General features: G+C 33.2%; 1 protein-coding gene across 2 annotated transcripts in view; it reads right to left on the reverse strand.

Annotated features, from left to right (window-relative positions):
• CPED1 (cadherin like and PC-esterase domain containing 1) overlaps positions 1-16,428 on the reverse strand; it is a 394,281-nt gene that overhangs the window by 295,772 nt on the left and 82,081 nt on the right. For both annotated transcript variants that reach the window (XR_007954317.1, XM_052001238.1), the window contains exon 5: positions 3,345-3,420. Coding sequence is in view for 1 of the 2 variants with exons in the window: in XM_052001238.1 (XP_051857198.1) it covers positions 3,345-3,420 (76 nt within the window). In the remaining variant the exon portion in view is untranslated. The remainder of the gene's footprint in view (positions 1-3,344; positions 3,421-16,428) is intronic.

Below are 16,428 nucleotides of genomic sequence, written 5' to 3' on the forward strand. Positions count from 1 at the left end.
TATTGTACCTGACTCTGCAAAAAAAAAATAAACAAAAATCAACTGAATTCAAAATAGATCTAAAGTTTCCAAGATTTAATTTCAGTAATTGTAGAGAACTTTTTCTCAATATAAGGATTTCATGATACCCTATCTGTCTGCCTTTATTTCATATTACTTCTCTCCTCCAAATAGTCTGGACTCTAGACCATGCACTTGTATAAATAAATATAGATAATTGTATTTCAAAGTACTTGGTTTCCTTTAAAATCCCATGTATTGCATTTAATATCCTTAGTTCTTTTTCTGAATATAGATGGCATTTTCCACGCAAAGTCTATTGGGAGAGCAGCTAGATGGTGCAGTGGATAGAGCACCAGCCCTAAAGTCAGGAGGACCTGAATTCAAATCTTACCTCAAATACTTAACACTTCTTAGCTGTGTGACCCTAGGCAAGTCACTTAACCCCAATTGCCTTAGCAAAAAAAAAAAAAAAAAAAAAAAAGTCTATTGGGATTGTCTTGAATCACTGAACTACTGAGAAGATCCAAATTTTTTCATAGTTATCATTGCACATTCTTGCTATTATTGTGTACAACATATTCCTGGTTCTGCTTGTTTAGCTCAGTATCCGTTCATGTAAATCTTTCCAGGCCTTTCTAAAATCAATTTGTTCATCATTTTTTATAGAATAATAGTATTCCATTACCTTCATATAAAACAACTTTATTCAGCCATTCCCAAAATGATGGGCATCTTCTCATTTTCAAATTCTTTGATACCACAAAAAGAACTGCTACAAACATTTTGCACTTATGAGTTCTTTATAATTCCTTGGGAAACAGACCCAGTAGTGGCACTGTTGGGTCAAAGGGTATGCACTTCAATAACCTTTGGATATAGTTTCAAATTGCTCTCCAGAATGGTTGGATCATTTCACAACCTCACCAATAATGCATTAGTATTCTAGTTTTCCCACATACCCTCCAGCATTTACATTATCTTTCCTGTCATTTTAGCCAATCTGAAAAGTGTGAGGTGGTATCTTGGAGCTGTTTTAATTTGCATTTATCTAATCAATAGTGATTTAGAACATTTTTTCACATGACTACTATTTATCAATTAGGGAATGAGATATTCTTATAAATTTAATAAGTTCTTCATATATTTTAGAAATGATATCTTTATCTGAAATATTGATTGTAAAAATCACCAGATTTCTAAAAAAGGATTATGACATAAAAAAGATTAAGAATCTCTTGCTCTAGACAAACTTAGAGTCCTTTATATCCATTACCATTCCTTGTGTTCTCTTGGCTCTATGCCATTGCTCACTTCTATTTTCTGCTTTGAATGACTTTTCCACTCATTCTATGACTTTTGAATTCTTGCCAACCCTGTACAAACTGCTTTAGATATAGCCTCCTCCCTGAAGCCTTCTTTGATCCACCTCTTTGGTAAGAAAGTGATCTTATATACCTCCAAATTCATATAAGACTTTGATTTAAAAGTTTCTAATGCACTTATTATAGAATTAAGTCATCAGTATTTGAGTATTATTCCTCCATTAAACTCTAATACTTAGATTCTAATAATCTTTACATGTCAAGGAGCCATCTTTTATCTAAACTTTATATCTTCTACAGACTTAAGAATAGGGTTCTGCAAAAAGAATAAGCAATTAATAAATGTTCATTGAATAAACTAATGACTTTAAATGGATTAAAATAAGACTTTAATGAATTTAAATGGGTTAAAATAAGAAAGATTAGGAAAACTTTTTCTCTTATTTTTGAGTAATGGTTAAATGTTACATTTTAAATATCTAAATCTGAAGATTTTATGGGATCTTTTCTGGATCTGTGATTCCAATACATTAGGGATAAGAGATAAGGAGTTTGGGTGACATTCACTTTAGTCAATTTGCATATTTAACTGAGGTAGAAACAATAGTCCAAGACAACTTACAAATTTCCCTTTAAAGCGACTGACTGTGGTAATAGATTAGAAGAATTAGAAGAAGAACATCAAAATATGAGGGAATTGAGATACAGGACAGCTGAGATATTTGAAGCATCCTTTTTTTTTTTCTATTTGCTCATGTAGCTATAAGCAGAAAAGGTAAATCAAGTTTCTACAATGCTATGAGTTAATCATATATTCTGTTTCAGTTTTATTGGGATTGTGGATAATTGTCAACCGATATTGATCCTTACTGGCCTGTGACCACAGGCTAAGGCTACTCATTTAAGACATAGGGAACAGACATAATTTTGAGGGCACAGAGACCAGCCTACAAAGGAGTTCTAATTTGGGGAGAGTCTAGATCTAGGTATTAAATGGAATCAAACCATTGATATTTATGCTACATGTTTTTACTTTTATTATATTTTAATCAGAATTAATATTTTTAAAGATAAATAGAGAAGCTTATCACCAAGGACATATATGGGAAGTGATCATTATAAATAAACCCAAATACCTAGATGTTATATAAGATCATAGGAATTTCAGAGCCCATGTAGTCCAGTTCCATACAATGAAAACAAATTTTGAAAACTAAGGCCTACTAAGGCCAAATGACTTTTAAAGAGGTTACATCGATAGCAAAGAGCAGAAATGGGATTTGAACTCAGATTGAAATATAGGCCTGGAACTTACTCAGAAATTGAGGTAAGGGGTAATTGATTGACAGAGAGAAATAGGAAAAATGGCAGATATTCACAGTGCCTACTTCTACCCCAATCCCAATGTTGACTAGTCCACATAACATTGTTGGAAATAGTAGAAGGCAATTTCTTTTCTTAAGATATTAAGTCATACACACACACACACACACACACACACACACACACACACACAAATATGTATATAATTTGGTATATATGTTTATGAATGTATATATTTATTTAAATAATTATGAATATATAAGATGTAATGTCATAGGATTAAACATTGCTTTTCCCCTAAATATAGTAACCATTATATGAATTAACCCTTCAGATTCCAAAAAGGAGAATTGTTGGATAAGATAAAAAAAAATACTTACAGATATAATATATTATTCTGTGTAGCTAAGTAACAAGGTCATTTTTAAATCTTAGGACAGAACAAAATCAGAAGTAAAGGGATGAATTAAATTGAATAGATACTATTCTAGTAAGTATCAATGAATGCTCTTGGACCAGGGGAGTTTTGTAGTTGTAGTACTGATTGGTGGCAGAATTTAATAAGCAATTCTGGACATTATTCATTTGAACTTCTTGACTCCAATATCTCAAAGAGAAGTTTTCTTCAGGCACTCTATTAAGTATGCCAGAATATCTTTTAACATTCATGCACAATGAAGGAAATTGAAGGGTTACCTGGAAATCTTCTAATGATTTGGCATAATCCTTCCTTGCTGCCAAGTTGATACTGTATTTCTGGAAGTATATTTACCTGAAAGCAATAAAATACCAGTGACTTTAAGGTAGGTTTATAAGCCCTGAAGGCAGAGTAAAAGCAATTCTTGGAGCCCAGTTTGGATTAACATAGAAAGTGTATATCTTCTTCCCATCCTTCCACCTACTGATCACAAGTATGGAAACAGAGCATTTAGTTAATATATTAAAAAAAGAAGAAAAAAATTATTATCCACTCTGATTCTGTTCTACTGAAACAGTAGGTATAGTCTAATGAAACCAACTAGTCAACCAACCAAAACAAACAAATTAAAAAAACCCTACCCAATCTCCTCAAAAAAACCAACACTAAGTATTTCAAAGTTGTAAATAAAAGGAAATACTTATAGTCCTATATCAAGTTCAGCAACAAGAATAACTAAGTATTTAGAAATTATGGTTTGCAAAAAATAACATTGAACATGATTCATAGCCAGTAAAACAACAAGACTCCCAAAGTCCTCTCTAACTTGTTCTTGTATACATACTTAGGTCACAATTTTTAAAGTCTAGTATTAAATCTGCAAACATAGCCAAATAAGCACAAAAATGCTATTCTTTCTGAATATGTAATCTAGTTTTCCTAATATTTCATGAGTACAAAATCATAGTGCAGCTTTATATAAATCCAAATATTTATAGATAGGAGTACATGATTGATAGAGTTCAATCTCAACTTTAAAATGATCACTAGTATCCACTAAGAAACTATTCTGAATTTATTATAAACTTACTGAAAAACACATAGTGAAATATTGTAAAAATGTCATGAATTCAGAATAATGGAGAAAGTCTGAATTAGCAAAAGAAAAAATTTGAGTTATAAATTTTAAAATTAGTATTGATTGCTTTCAAATACAAGCAAAAAACTTAAACTGGTCTGATCATAAATACATATTATATAAAAGTGTATTTTAGTAACTAAGATCATTAATAATTAGCAGATTTGAGTTCAAATTTAGTTTCAGACATTTACTGGTTTGACCCTAGAAAAAACCTTAACTTATTTGTTAACCCTATTTGCCTCAATTCCATATCTGTAAAATGAGCTAGAAGAGAATAGCAGATCACTCTAGTATCTTTGCCAAGAAAACCCAAAATGAGGTCACAGAATCACATATGACTGAAACAACTGAACAAAACAACAACAGCATATATAAGTACATATGCAAAAAAATTCTCAGTTGAACATTTCCTCTGTAGTCATATTATGCCATTCATTCATTCAGGAATTTTTCCCCCTTTAAATTGCTTCAGTCAAAATAAACCAGGCCAGATATAAATGGATAAACATATATCTAAGTTAATGACACTTTGTTGTTAATTCCAAAATCAAATTAAGCATAAATTCTTGTTTTCATCAAATCTATGCATAAACTTTACAGCTTGGTTCTCAGGTTCTAAAATTATAGGCATTTAACTGGCAGCAATGTTTGGCTCACAAGAAATTGACTTCTAAAGGGACTGACCAGAAAAGATCTTTGATCAATTTACAACTTTATTTTGCAGACTTTACAGAATAGAGTTTTTTTTACTTTATGACTTTATTATAGTTTAAATGATTGGGGATGAGTTAGTTGATTTGGATTATTGTAGATAAATTGGAGATGAATGTTTTGTCTCACTCAGGGCTTACCAAAAAGAATGGACAGAAATGATGAACGATTTTCTGACTTTTTCGTGTATGCCATTTTCATCTTTTTAGAGGACAGAAAAAAGATTTGCTAAGAACAAACAGATTCTAAGAGATTTCTTCTTCAAGAGTTGATTATGGTGACTTTGAGTCAAAAACAAATGAAGATTGCATGTACTTTTATTCATAAGGCTCAAAAGTAGGGTTTCTAATTTTAGCTTTGGAGTCAATGGCATGATTTCTCAACTTGAAAAATGTTCAGCCTTAGAAATAAGAAATGTGACCAAACAGTGAGCTATTAAGTATCAGTCTCCTTTGTAGAAAAGAGGGAATTCTGTCAATAAAAAGTTATTTTAAAAAAAGAAAAAAGAAAAGAGGGAATTTCCTGGGCAGCCCCAGTTCCAACATTGTCTCTGTCAACCTCATGACTGAGAATTCCAGAATTTAGTCTTATAGAGATAAGAGGAATTCCCTGGACAGCACCAGGCTTGGGGTTGCTTATCTAGCCTGTGTAACCATCTAAAATTCTTTTGAATGTCTGTCTTCATGGTGCCACCTTAAACTGGATACCAGTTTATATCAATCTCTAGGTGACCACTGAAATATTTGAGGTCATCCTCCCAAGAAATTCCAAGTTTATTTCCCTTCCAAAGTAAGTCCAAATCACAGATTAGTATTGAGTCTGGAAAGGTAGGGGTTCACTGCAAAGGGGAATCATATCAACTTTTTATATGCTACTGTGAATCCTTTGTATTGTTTTTGTATTTTCATGGGTGGAATAAAGACTATACATTCACTGTTATCTTTAGTGCTGATATAGGATTTAATGGTCCATTTTCCCACTAAATCTGTCTTGTCCAAATAACACCCAGTAAGAAAAAGGATCAAAGTTATGATCTTTTGTTCCCTCTCCCAAGTCATTTCTTCAATCATATGCTGTTATGGATGAAAGATAGGGGAAAGAAAAAGGGAAGAACACATTCACAATGTTCTCAAGAGATAGATGCTCAACAGGCACACCTGTCATGACTTAGATGCCTTTATAAAATTGAGTACAGAAGGTTGGGAACTTCTCAGATTACATGAATGACAGCATGTGCAATATCCAAGTATTTTTGCTATAAAACAGCCATTATTGGCTCCCACAGAGGAATCCCCCTCCCCAGGGCCTCAGGTCTTCTCTTAGCTCTACTACAATCTCTTCTGTTTTGTGAAAAGGCAAAAAAAGAGTAAAAAGAACCCAATAGTTAAGTCAGTTTCCTTTTTTAAGATCCTTCATGAAATCATAGCACTAAGTCAAACAAGTTAGCCCCAAATGATTGACAAAAGCTTATACCTGCTCTCCAGATTGAGGAGTCCCCTGTCTGGGATTGTCATCTCTTAAGGAGAATTTAGACTACTCCACTTCCAGCTGAACTAACTACAATCTGCTCTGCTTTCCTTATCAACTTCTTGTCCTTTTTCCTCCCTCCCAATACCATCACTCTCCAATTTCCCTTTATGTGTTGTTTTGAGAGCAGGGATTATATTTTTGTTGGCTCCTATTGTTGTTATTGTTGTATTTGTATTCCCAGCACTTCACATAGTGCCTGGAACACTGCAAGTGCTTAATAAATACTCTGTCATCTGTCTAATTACCAATTGATAGAATATTAATTTGATAGAATCAAAGTTGCAAATAGTTTCATCAGTTTGTAATCTCATTGTATTGTTCAGAGAACTCTCATAATGAGATCCTTACATTTAAATAAATACATGGGGGAACATTACACACTTCATTACAATTCTCAATCTTTAGCAAAGGAGGAAATATTGTCCCTGACATTTCCAGTTCATGAGAAGAGTTCATTCTCCACCTTGATTCACTGGAAAGATTTCAAGACAGATGCATTTAGAATACTATTTTCTCAGGCAATCCCAGTATTTTATTTTTAGTCCCACAGTAACTCTAGATCAACCTGAATTTCCTCTGTGATACTTCTGGTAGATCACAAGTATGATTATTCTTTCTTTTTCATATACATTGGAAACTGGGAAACCTTTCTATATTTTATATCAAAATTTAAAACATGTCTAAAAAGCAATGATCCTATAATGCTCATGTCAACAAAATCATCTTAAAAATATACTGCAGTGACTTAAAATCACAATTATTTAAAAAGTTCTTTGTTCCCAAAGCAGCCAATAACTCCATGGTTTTTTTTGTTTGTTTGTTTGTTTGTTTGTTTGTTTTCCTATGCCTTAGTACTATGTGAGGGGATATAAAAAACAACTTCTTGTCCCTTTCCCTCCCTTTAAGGAACTTACATTCTACTAGGAGGAAACAATATAGCCCCTGACAAATACAAAATGTATACAAAGTATAAAAGTAAAGAGAAAGGACTTCAAATAGTTTGTGGAGCTTTAGGCAAGGAATCTGAGAGCCAAAGTTGAGAAGGGAAAACATTCCACACAAGGAGACAATCTATAAAAAGTCACAAAGCCAGAAGTTGAAATGGCATTTGTAGGAGACAGAAAGTACTTCAGCCTGGTCTTGGGATCAAATCCAAAAAAAAAAAAAAAAAAAAAAAGGGTGGGGAGGGGGCCACTAACTTGAACATAAAGATTCTAGCATATTAGCTTAGTTTTAAAATGTAACATTAATTATGTTTTGTTGTATTTTTATTTCACTTGGTAAATATTTCTTAATTACATTTTAATCTGGTTCTAGTTGTAGTTTGGAGTGTTTGGCATTCCTAATGTTGAGCATATAAAGGGAAGTAATTAGCATAAGGAAACAGGTAGGGGACAGATTGTGGAAGGTTTTAAATACATCACTGAGGAGTTTACATTTTATTATCTAGGCAATAAGGGAGTCATAGAAGCTTTTTAAGAGGGGAAATGACATGGGCAAAGTTGTACTTGAGGAATATCATCATGGCAGGTCTTGGGGGAGGACAGGATGAAGAGAGCTAATTTGAAGACAAGAAAACCATGCAGAGAGCTATTGTAGTAGTCCAGGTAAAAAGTGATAAAATTCTAAATTGGGTTGATGGTCCTCTAAGTGTGGAGGAAGAGATGGATAGAAGTTGTGGATATATAATAGGTAAGATTTGGCAACTGACTGTGAGCTCAAATATCATTCCAACTGGCACAATTTCCAATCTAAATTTAATCAATCCACAGGGAAAGCTGAGTCAGAAACCCCAAATACACTCATTCCCCTGAAACTGAGAAAAGGCTAAAGAACTTACATAAGTGTGATGTGCTTAAGATCCTAGTAGCAGTTACATCATGGATTTAAAATTAAAGGAAAGAAATAAAGAAAGAAGGAAAGGCCATAGCCAAAAAGTATAGGAGGGAGAGAGAAAACTGTTAAAGGAATTTGGAAGTCAACCAGACTGATAATCTCATCTTAAATGGGAAAAAGCAAGGGCCCAGAGAGAAATCACATAAATAATAAACAATAGGTAGAATTTGAATAAATCACAGAAGAGATATAGGGGCACAAGCTTCACTACTATCAAATACAATGTCCTTTTCACTACTCCGGGGAAGGAAACTCTTACGATTCTGATTTTTAAAACCTAGGGTAGTCCCAAAAAGGAATGATAAAGAGGTAAATGGTAATAATAAAGGGCTTCATATATGTGGCATAGAAACTAATATTCATTGCAGCTGATCTAAACTCCTTCAAGCCCATAGAACCATTGCTTATATTCTAAGAAGAAGGATTTAAATAATTGAGTTCAAAGGTTACAGGGACTTACATAGCCTCTGCAAAGTTATCGTGCAATAAAGATGAGTTTAACCTGCACAGATTTCATAGAGAAAAAATATGCTGTTTCACTCATCGAAGATATATGGCTTTTCATGTTAGATCTTGGTCATAAAGATTGTTAAACTGGCACAAGACTAAAAACCCAGGCCTCTCAACAGTCGAGAACATAAAGGAAATAAGTGACCTCTTTTCCTTCCTCTTCTTTTCCTATTCTCCAATACAACTAATGACCTTCTCTAAAGCTTTTCTTTCCCGACAGTCTTTGGCATTCACAGGGCTGAGGATGAGATGATTCTGACTCATACATGGGAAATATTATCCCAGCATTACTCCAGAGTAGAGGCTAAACTATCAGGTTAAGATAACACTGAGGGAAATTGAAAAAGCCAACTTATTAAACTCAGGAAATTTAAAAGTTAAGGGTCATACATCTGAACTAAATCAATTGCAATATGGAATTTTTTCTCATTCTAACAATGTAATGGCATCCCTTATTGATTGTAAGTACATTCTTGTATCATCACATAAAGAAACATTTTTAAGGGAACCATAATTTTGATATCAACTAGTACATACATGTATACATATATAATGAATTTCTCAAACTTAACATTAGTGTGATGTTTTTGACAATCATCAATTAACTTTAAAACAAGAAGGAACTTTTCGAGTTATTTTTCAACACAACATCTTGATAGTATCTTGAATTTGATTGGGTTTGGCATAAATTCTACTATCTATTCCTTTTGAATCATCCGTTTTCTTTCTTCATTATATTTTTTAAAGCTTACTTGAGAGGAGAATTCTAGGAAGATGGCAAAGTAGGTTAGTAAATTTCAAACTCTCTCCATTTCTGCCCACAAATTAAACAAATTTGAGTCTCAAGGCAAACATAAGAGTGATGAAAAATCAAAAAGGCTTGGGGCAATACAAGGTTCTCCTGATACGACCCAAGGATATCTGAAGAAAGACTCAAGCTGGGGACTAACCTGTATGAAGTGAAAACATCTCTGGGCTATAAACATCAAGTGGGGACCCCTCAAACTAAATAGGTGTGACTGGAGTCTTAGCAGGATTTTACCTCCTGGACTGTTTGTTGAGTTGGAGTTAGAAGTTGGAGAAGACAGAATGAACCTCGGGTGATTAGGAATGCCAGATCCAGTTTTGCTGCTGAGATGCAGCTCTAAGCAAGAAGGAACCAGCACCTGGTAAGTGCAGAAGCAGCAGGGCAGGGCCACTGCTGGCTGTGGGCACTTGCAGGAGTGGGGAGTTCTTGGTTTGGGATTCCTGGTCAGAGTGGACAGCTGAAGGGAAATGTGAGACACCATCTCCCCACTTAGAGATGGTTACACTAATACTTCTCATTAGGGAAAAAAAAAAAAAAAAGAACCAGTAAAGAAGAAAGAACCCCACCATTGAAACATATTATGGGAATAGGGAAGACCAGGGTTCATCTTCAGAGGATAACATTTTAGTAAAACAAAAAGCTTCTACCTCAAAGAACAACCTGAAATGGCTCCCTAACCAGGGAAATTTATAGAACTCAAAAATGAATTTAAAAATCAAATGAGAGATATTGAGGAAAAACTTAAAAAATAAAAACCATCCAAGAAAAACAAGAAGATTGTGGGGAAAAAAGTTAGCCACCTAGAAAAAGAGATACAGTCTTAAAGATGAAAATAATTCTTTGAACATCAGAATTGGGGGACAGTTAGGTGGTACAGTGGATAAAGCATAAGCTCTGAAGTCAGGAGGACCTGAGTTCAAATTTGACCTCAGACACTTAACACTTCCTAATTGTATGTCCCTGGGCAAGTCACTTAACCCAAATTGCCTCAAGGGAAAAATAGAATTGAGCAAGGGAAAGTCAGTGAAGTTATAAGGGATTAAGGAATAACAAAATAGATTATAAAAAAATGAGAAAATAGAACAGAATGTGAAACATATGAAAAATGATCTGGAAAAACAGATCAAGAAGAGAAAACAGAAGAGTAATTGTACTGCCAAAAAAGTTGTGAACAAAAAGAGAATCTTGATACAACAATGCAGAAAATAATCCAAAAAAACTGTCCTAAAGTGATAGAACATGACAGGGAAGTAGAAATAGGGGGAAAAATATACTGATCACCACTTCAAAGAGATCCTTTGTGGAAAACATACAGGAATATCATTGCCAAGTTTCAAAAACTCCAGATTGAAGAGAAAATTTTGCAAGAAAAAAAGAAAAAAAAAAACAATTCAAATACATTGGCGCTATAATTAGAAATGTACAAGATTTCTCAGCAGCTACAATAAAAGACTGCAGATTCTAGAATCATATCTACCAACAATCAAAAGAACTAGTCCTGCCGCCAAAAGTATGAATCCAGCAAAATTACTTATAATTTTGAATGAGAAAAAATGGACCTTTAACCAACTTGCAGATTTTCAGGACTTTCTATCAATCAAACGGTAACTTAACAGAAAAGGTAACATATGAAAGCCAATATCAAAGATCAATTTTAAAAAACTCAACATAGTGCCAAAATGTTTGTGGAAGCCCTGTTTGTAGTGGCTAGAAACTGGAAAATGAATGGATGCCCAACAATTGGAGAATGGTTGGGTAAATTGTGGTATATGAATGTTATGGAATATTATTGTTCTGTAAGAAATGATCAGCAGGATGAATACAGAGAGGCTTGGAGAAACTTACATGAACTGATGCTAAGTGAAATGAGCAGAACCAGGAGATCATTATATACTTCAACAATGATAATGTATGAGGATGTATTCTGATGGAAGTGGATTTCTTTAACAAAGAGAAGATCTAACTCAGTTTCAATTGATCAAGGATGGACAGAAGCAGCTACACCCAAAGAAAGAACATTTTTTTTCTTCCCAGGTTATTTTTACCTTCTGAATCCAATTCTTCCTGTGCAACAAGAGAACTGTTTGGTTCTGCAAACATATATTATATCTAGAATATACTGTGACATATTTAACATATAGGACTGCTTGCCATCTGGGGGAGGGGGTGGAGGGAGAGAGGGGAAAAATCAGAACAGTAGTGAGTGCAAGGGATAATGTTGTAAAAAATCACCCAGGCATGGGTCCTGTCAATAAAAAGTTATAATTATTAAAAAAATAAAATAAAATAAAATAAAAACCTCAATATAGACAAACTGTTTAAACATGGACAAATTGGTGATTTTTGTTTTTGTTTTTGTTTTTTACATGGGTATATGTTCAAGATTAACGTCAACAATAGGGAAGCCAAAGTTAAGGTAAAAATGATAATCATCTTATACAAATGAAGTACAGAGAAAGAATAAGCAAAGAAGCATGGGGGAGGGGGGGAGGAGATTCGTAGTTCTGAAAACTTACATTGGGAATGGATTCAATAGACAACACTACATATATACCATGAAGGGTATAGCACTCTCCAAAATCTATAAAGAAATAAGAAGGGAGGGGTGGGTGGATGGGGAAGCAAAGGATGAGGGAAGAAGACAAGGGAGGGATCCTTGGATCCCTTGGGTTGGGGGAAGGTTAAGTAATAGCAAGGCAGAGGAATTTAATTAAAGACTCAGCAAGAATAAAAAAATGTGGGGGGTATGTGTAGGTGTGTGTGTGCGCGAGTGGTTGCATGTAAGTATATATCTACATATGTATATATAAAAATACCTTTTCTTAACTGCAGCTTTCTTAGGGATGGTGGGGAAGATGAAAGAGAGAAAAAGGAATAAAGTAAATAAGGTACGCAGTAGAGAACCAAAGGACAATTTTCAAGAAAGTAAAGAAAAAATGGACATTCGTGAATATAATTTCTTCTACTAATATATATGCCTTCTTGATCTGGTAATTTGTAGTTATATATTTTGAATCCTCCCTAATGTTCAGCTGGGCACATGACAATGCTCTCTTTTGTTTTGTATTCCTTTTCTGTTTTTCTTTTTTTTTCTTACTCTGTGTTTTTTTTTTCAAATAAAATATATTTTTTAAAAAAGCTCACTTGAGCTTCAAATACATTACATAAAATTATTCTCAAATTTTTGAAATGATTAGAAAATGTTTTTTAAGATGACCATGTAATTAACTTCAATAATTTATAATATATGTATTATATATAATTAATAAATTATTTGACATATAATAATTACTAATAAGAGAAATGCAAATGAAATAACCCTAAATTTTGCTTCAATTCAAAATAAAAAATGAATTGGAAGAGTTGGAGGGAGAATTGTAGAAATATAAATATACTAATGCTTTGGTGGTAGAACTGGGGATTCAGACAACTTTTCTGGGCGGGGACTGTTTGATTGTATTTGTGTCTATGTCTCTCATGGGTAGCACAGTCCTTGAAACAGAGAATAGTTGATTAAAAAAAGTACCTTAATAAATCATCTTTCCTTCCTTTTCCTTCCTCCCTTCCTCTTTCTTTCCCTCCTCCCCTCTTTCCTTTCTTTCCTCCCTCTTTCTTTTCTTTCTTCCCTTTCTCCCTCTTTCCTTAAAAATATTGTCTTAATTGAAAAGGTAAATGCTATTATTATCCCCATTTCATAGATTAAGAAACTTAGGGAGACAGAAATGAAGTGACTTGCCTTAACCTGCAAGCAGTGAGTGTCTGAGGCCATATTTGCTCTCCCTTCCTTCCTGACTCCAAGCTTAGAAGTTCGTACATTATGGTGCTAACATTGTCAATAATGCACTAAACTTCAATAAATACCAATTGGAATTTATTGAGTAAGAAGCAGACATGTTCAGACCTAAGCTTCAGGAAAATCACTTTGAAGGCTGTATAGTCAATTTAAGTAGGGAGATATAGAGAGGTCAAAAAGGAAGCTATTGAAATAATTCATGTAAGAAGTGATGAGGATTGAACCAGGGTGATGTTTGTGGGAATAAGAGTCATGCAAGATAATAAAATAAAAACAGTAAGATTTGTCAACTTATTTTACATATAGCATGAGTGAGATTTGGAATTGATAATACTGAGGTTGTAAACCCTCAGTTATATATTTTGAATCCTCCCTAATGTTCAGCTGGGCACATGACAATGTTCTCTTTTGTTTTGTATTCCTTTTCTGTTTTTCTTTTTTTTTCTTACTCTGTGTTTTTTTTTTCAAATAAAATATATTTTTTAAAAAAGCTCACTTGAGCTTCAAATACATTACATAAAATTATTCTCAAATTTTTGAAATGATTAGAAAATGTTTTTAAGATGACCATGTAATTAACTTCAATAATTTATAATATATGTATTATATATAATTAATAAATTATTTGACATATAATAATTACTAATAAGAGAAATGCAAATGAAATAACCCTAAATTTTGCTTCAATTCAAAATAAAAAATGAATTGGAAGAGTTGGAGGGAGAATTGTAGAAATATAAATATACTAATGCTTTGGTGGTAGAACTGGGGATTCAGACAACTTTTCTGGGCGGGGACTGTTTGATTGTATTTGTGTCTATGTCTCTCATGGGTAGCACAGTCCTTGAAACAGAGAATAGTTGATTAAAAAAAGTACCTTAATAAATCATCTTTCCTTCCTTTTCCTTCCTCCCTTCCTCTTTCTTTCCCTCCTCCCCTCTTTCCTTTCTTTCCTCCCTCTTTCTTTTCTTTCTTCCCTTTCTCCCTCTTTCCTTAAAAATATTGTCTTAATTGAAAAGGTAAATGCTATTATTATCCCCATTTCATAGATTAAGAAACTTAGGGAGACAGAAATGAAGTGACTTGCCTTAACCTGCAAGCAGTGAGTGTCTGAGGCCATATTTGCTCTCCCTTCCTTCCTGACTCCAAGCTTAGAAGTTCGTACATTATGGTGCTAACATTGTCAATAATGCACTAAACTTCAATAAATACCAATTGGAATTTATTGAGTAAGAAGCAGACATGTTCAGACCTAAGCTTCAGGAAAATCACTTTGAAGGCTGTATAGTCAATTTAAGTAGGGAGATATAGAGAGGTCAAAAAGGAAGCTATTGAAATAATTCATGTAAGAAGTGATGAGGATTGAACCAGGGTGATGTTTGTGGGAATAAGAGTCATGCAAGATAATAAAATAAAAACAGTAAGATTTGTCAACTTATTTTACATATAGCATGAGTGAGATTTGGAATTGATAATACTGAGGTTGTAAACCCTCAGTTATATATTTTGAATCCTCCCTAATGTTCAGCTGGGCACATGACAATGTTCTCTTTTGTTTTGTATTCCTTTTCTGTTTTTCTTTTTTTTCTTACTCTGTGTTTTTTTTTTCAAATAAAATATATTTTTTTAAAAAGCTCACTTGAGCTTCAAATACATTACATAAAATTATTCTCAAATTTTTGAAATGATTAGAAAATGTTTTTTAAGATGACCATGTAATTAACTTCAATAATTTATAATATATGTATTATATATAATTAATAAATTATTTGACATATAATAATTACTAATAAGAGAAATGCAAATGAAATAACCCTAAATTTTGCTTCAATTCAAAATAAAAAATGAATTGGAAGAGTTGGAGGGAGAATTGTAGAAATATAAATATACTAATGCTTTGGTGGTAGAACTGGGGATTCAGACAACTTTTCTGGGCGGGGACTGTTTGATTGTATTTGTGTCTATGTCTCTCATGGTTAGCACAGTCCTTGAAACAGAGAATAGTTGATTAAAAAAAGTACCTTAATAAATCATCTTTCCTTCCTTTTCCTTCCTCCGTTCCTCTTTCTTTCCCTCCTCCCCTCTTTCCTTTCTTTCCTCCCTCTTTCTTTTTTTTCTTCCCTTTCTCCCTCTTTCCTTAAAAATATTGTCTTAATTGAAAAGGTAAATGCTATTATTATCCCCATTTCATAGATTAAGAAACTTAGGGAGACAGAAATGAAGTGACTTGCCTTAACCTGCAAGCAGTGAGTGTCTGAGGCCATATTTGCTCTCCCTTCCTTCCTGACTCCAAGCTTAGAAGTTCGTACATTATGGTGCTAACATTGTCGATAATGCACTAAACTTCAATAAATTGGAATTTTATTTGGAATGGTGGTGTACTATTAGAATCAGAATTTAAACCTAAGTACTATAGTCATTGGAAGATTTAGTTTGATTTAAGAAAAAACTTAGTAACAATCAAGGCTATCTGGCTACTCAAGGAGTTACTCATCAAGTTCCTCTGTTTACTAAGTAACAATATAATGGGTAACAAATTTGAAAGACAAGGATTGTGATTAAACTCAAAGACTCAAAAGATGAAGCATTACACCTTCCCCTCCATTTCTACCTCCCCCTTGAAAAAAAATGTAATAGATTAAAGATTCAGAATAAATCATACATTTTTGGACAAAGAAAATGTATCAGTTTATTTTGCTTGACTATGAAAAAAGATTTTTAAAAGCACATTATACATTGTAAATAACTATATAAATGGTAGTTTTTATAAGAAACTCAGAAGGCTTGATTTTAAAGTTGTATTTTTTTCCTATTCTCTTTATTTCCTCAATATCTTTCATTATATTGCTCTATTTCATACCCCAAGACTGGTTTTATTGCTTTGTTCCCTTCTTTCTGTACCTCTTCTTCTATTAGTCATACATGAGAGAGCTTATACATAACTATTCTAAGAGTATCCAAATATATTATTCT

This window comes from Antechinus flavipes, chromosome 5 (assembly GCF_016432865.1).
Source record: "Antechinus flavipes isolate AdamAnt ecotype Samford, QLD, Australia chromosome 5, AdamAnt_v2, whole genome shotgun sequence".
NCBI lineage: Eukaryota > Metazoa > Chordata > Mammalia > Dasyuromorphia > Dasyuridae > Antechinus > Antechinus flavipes.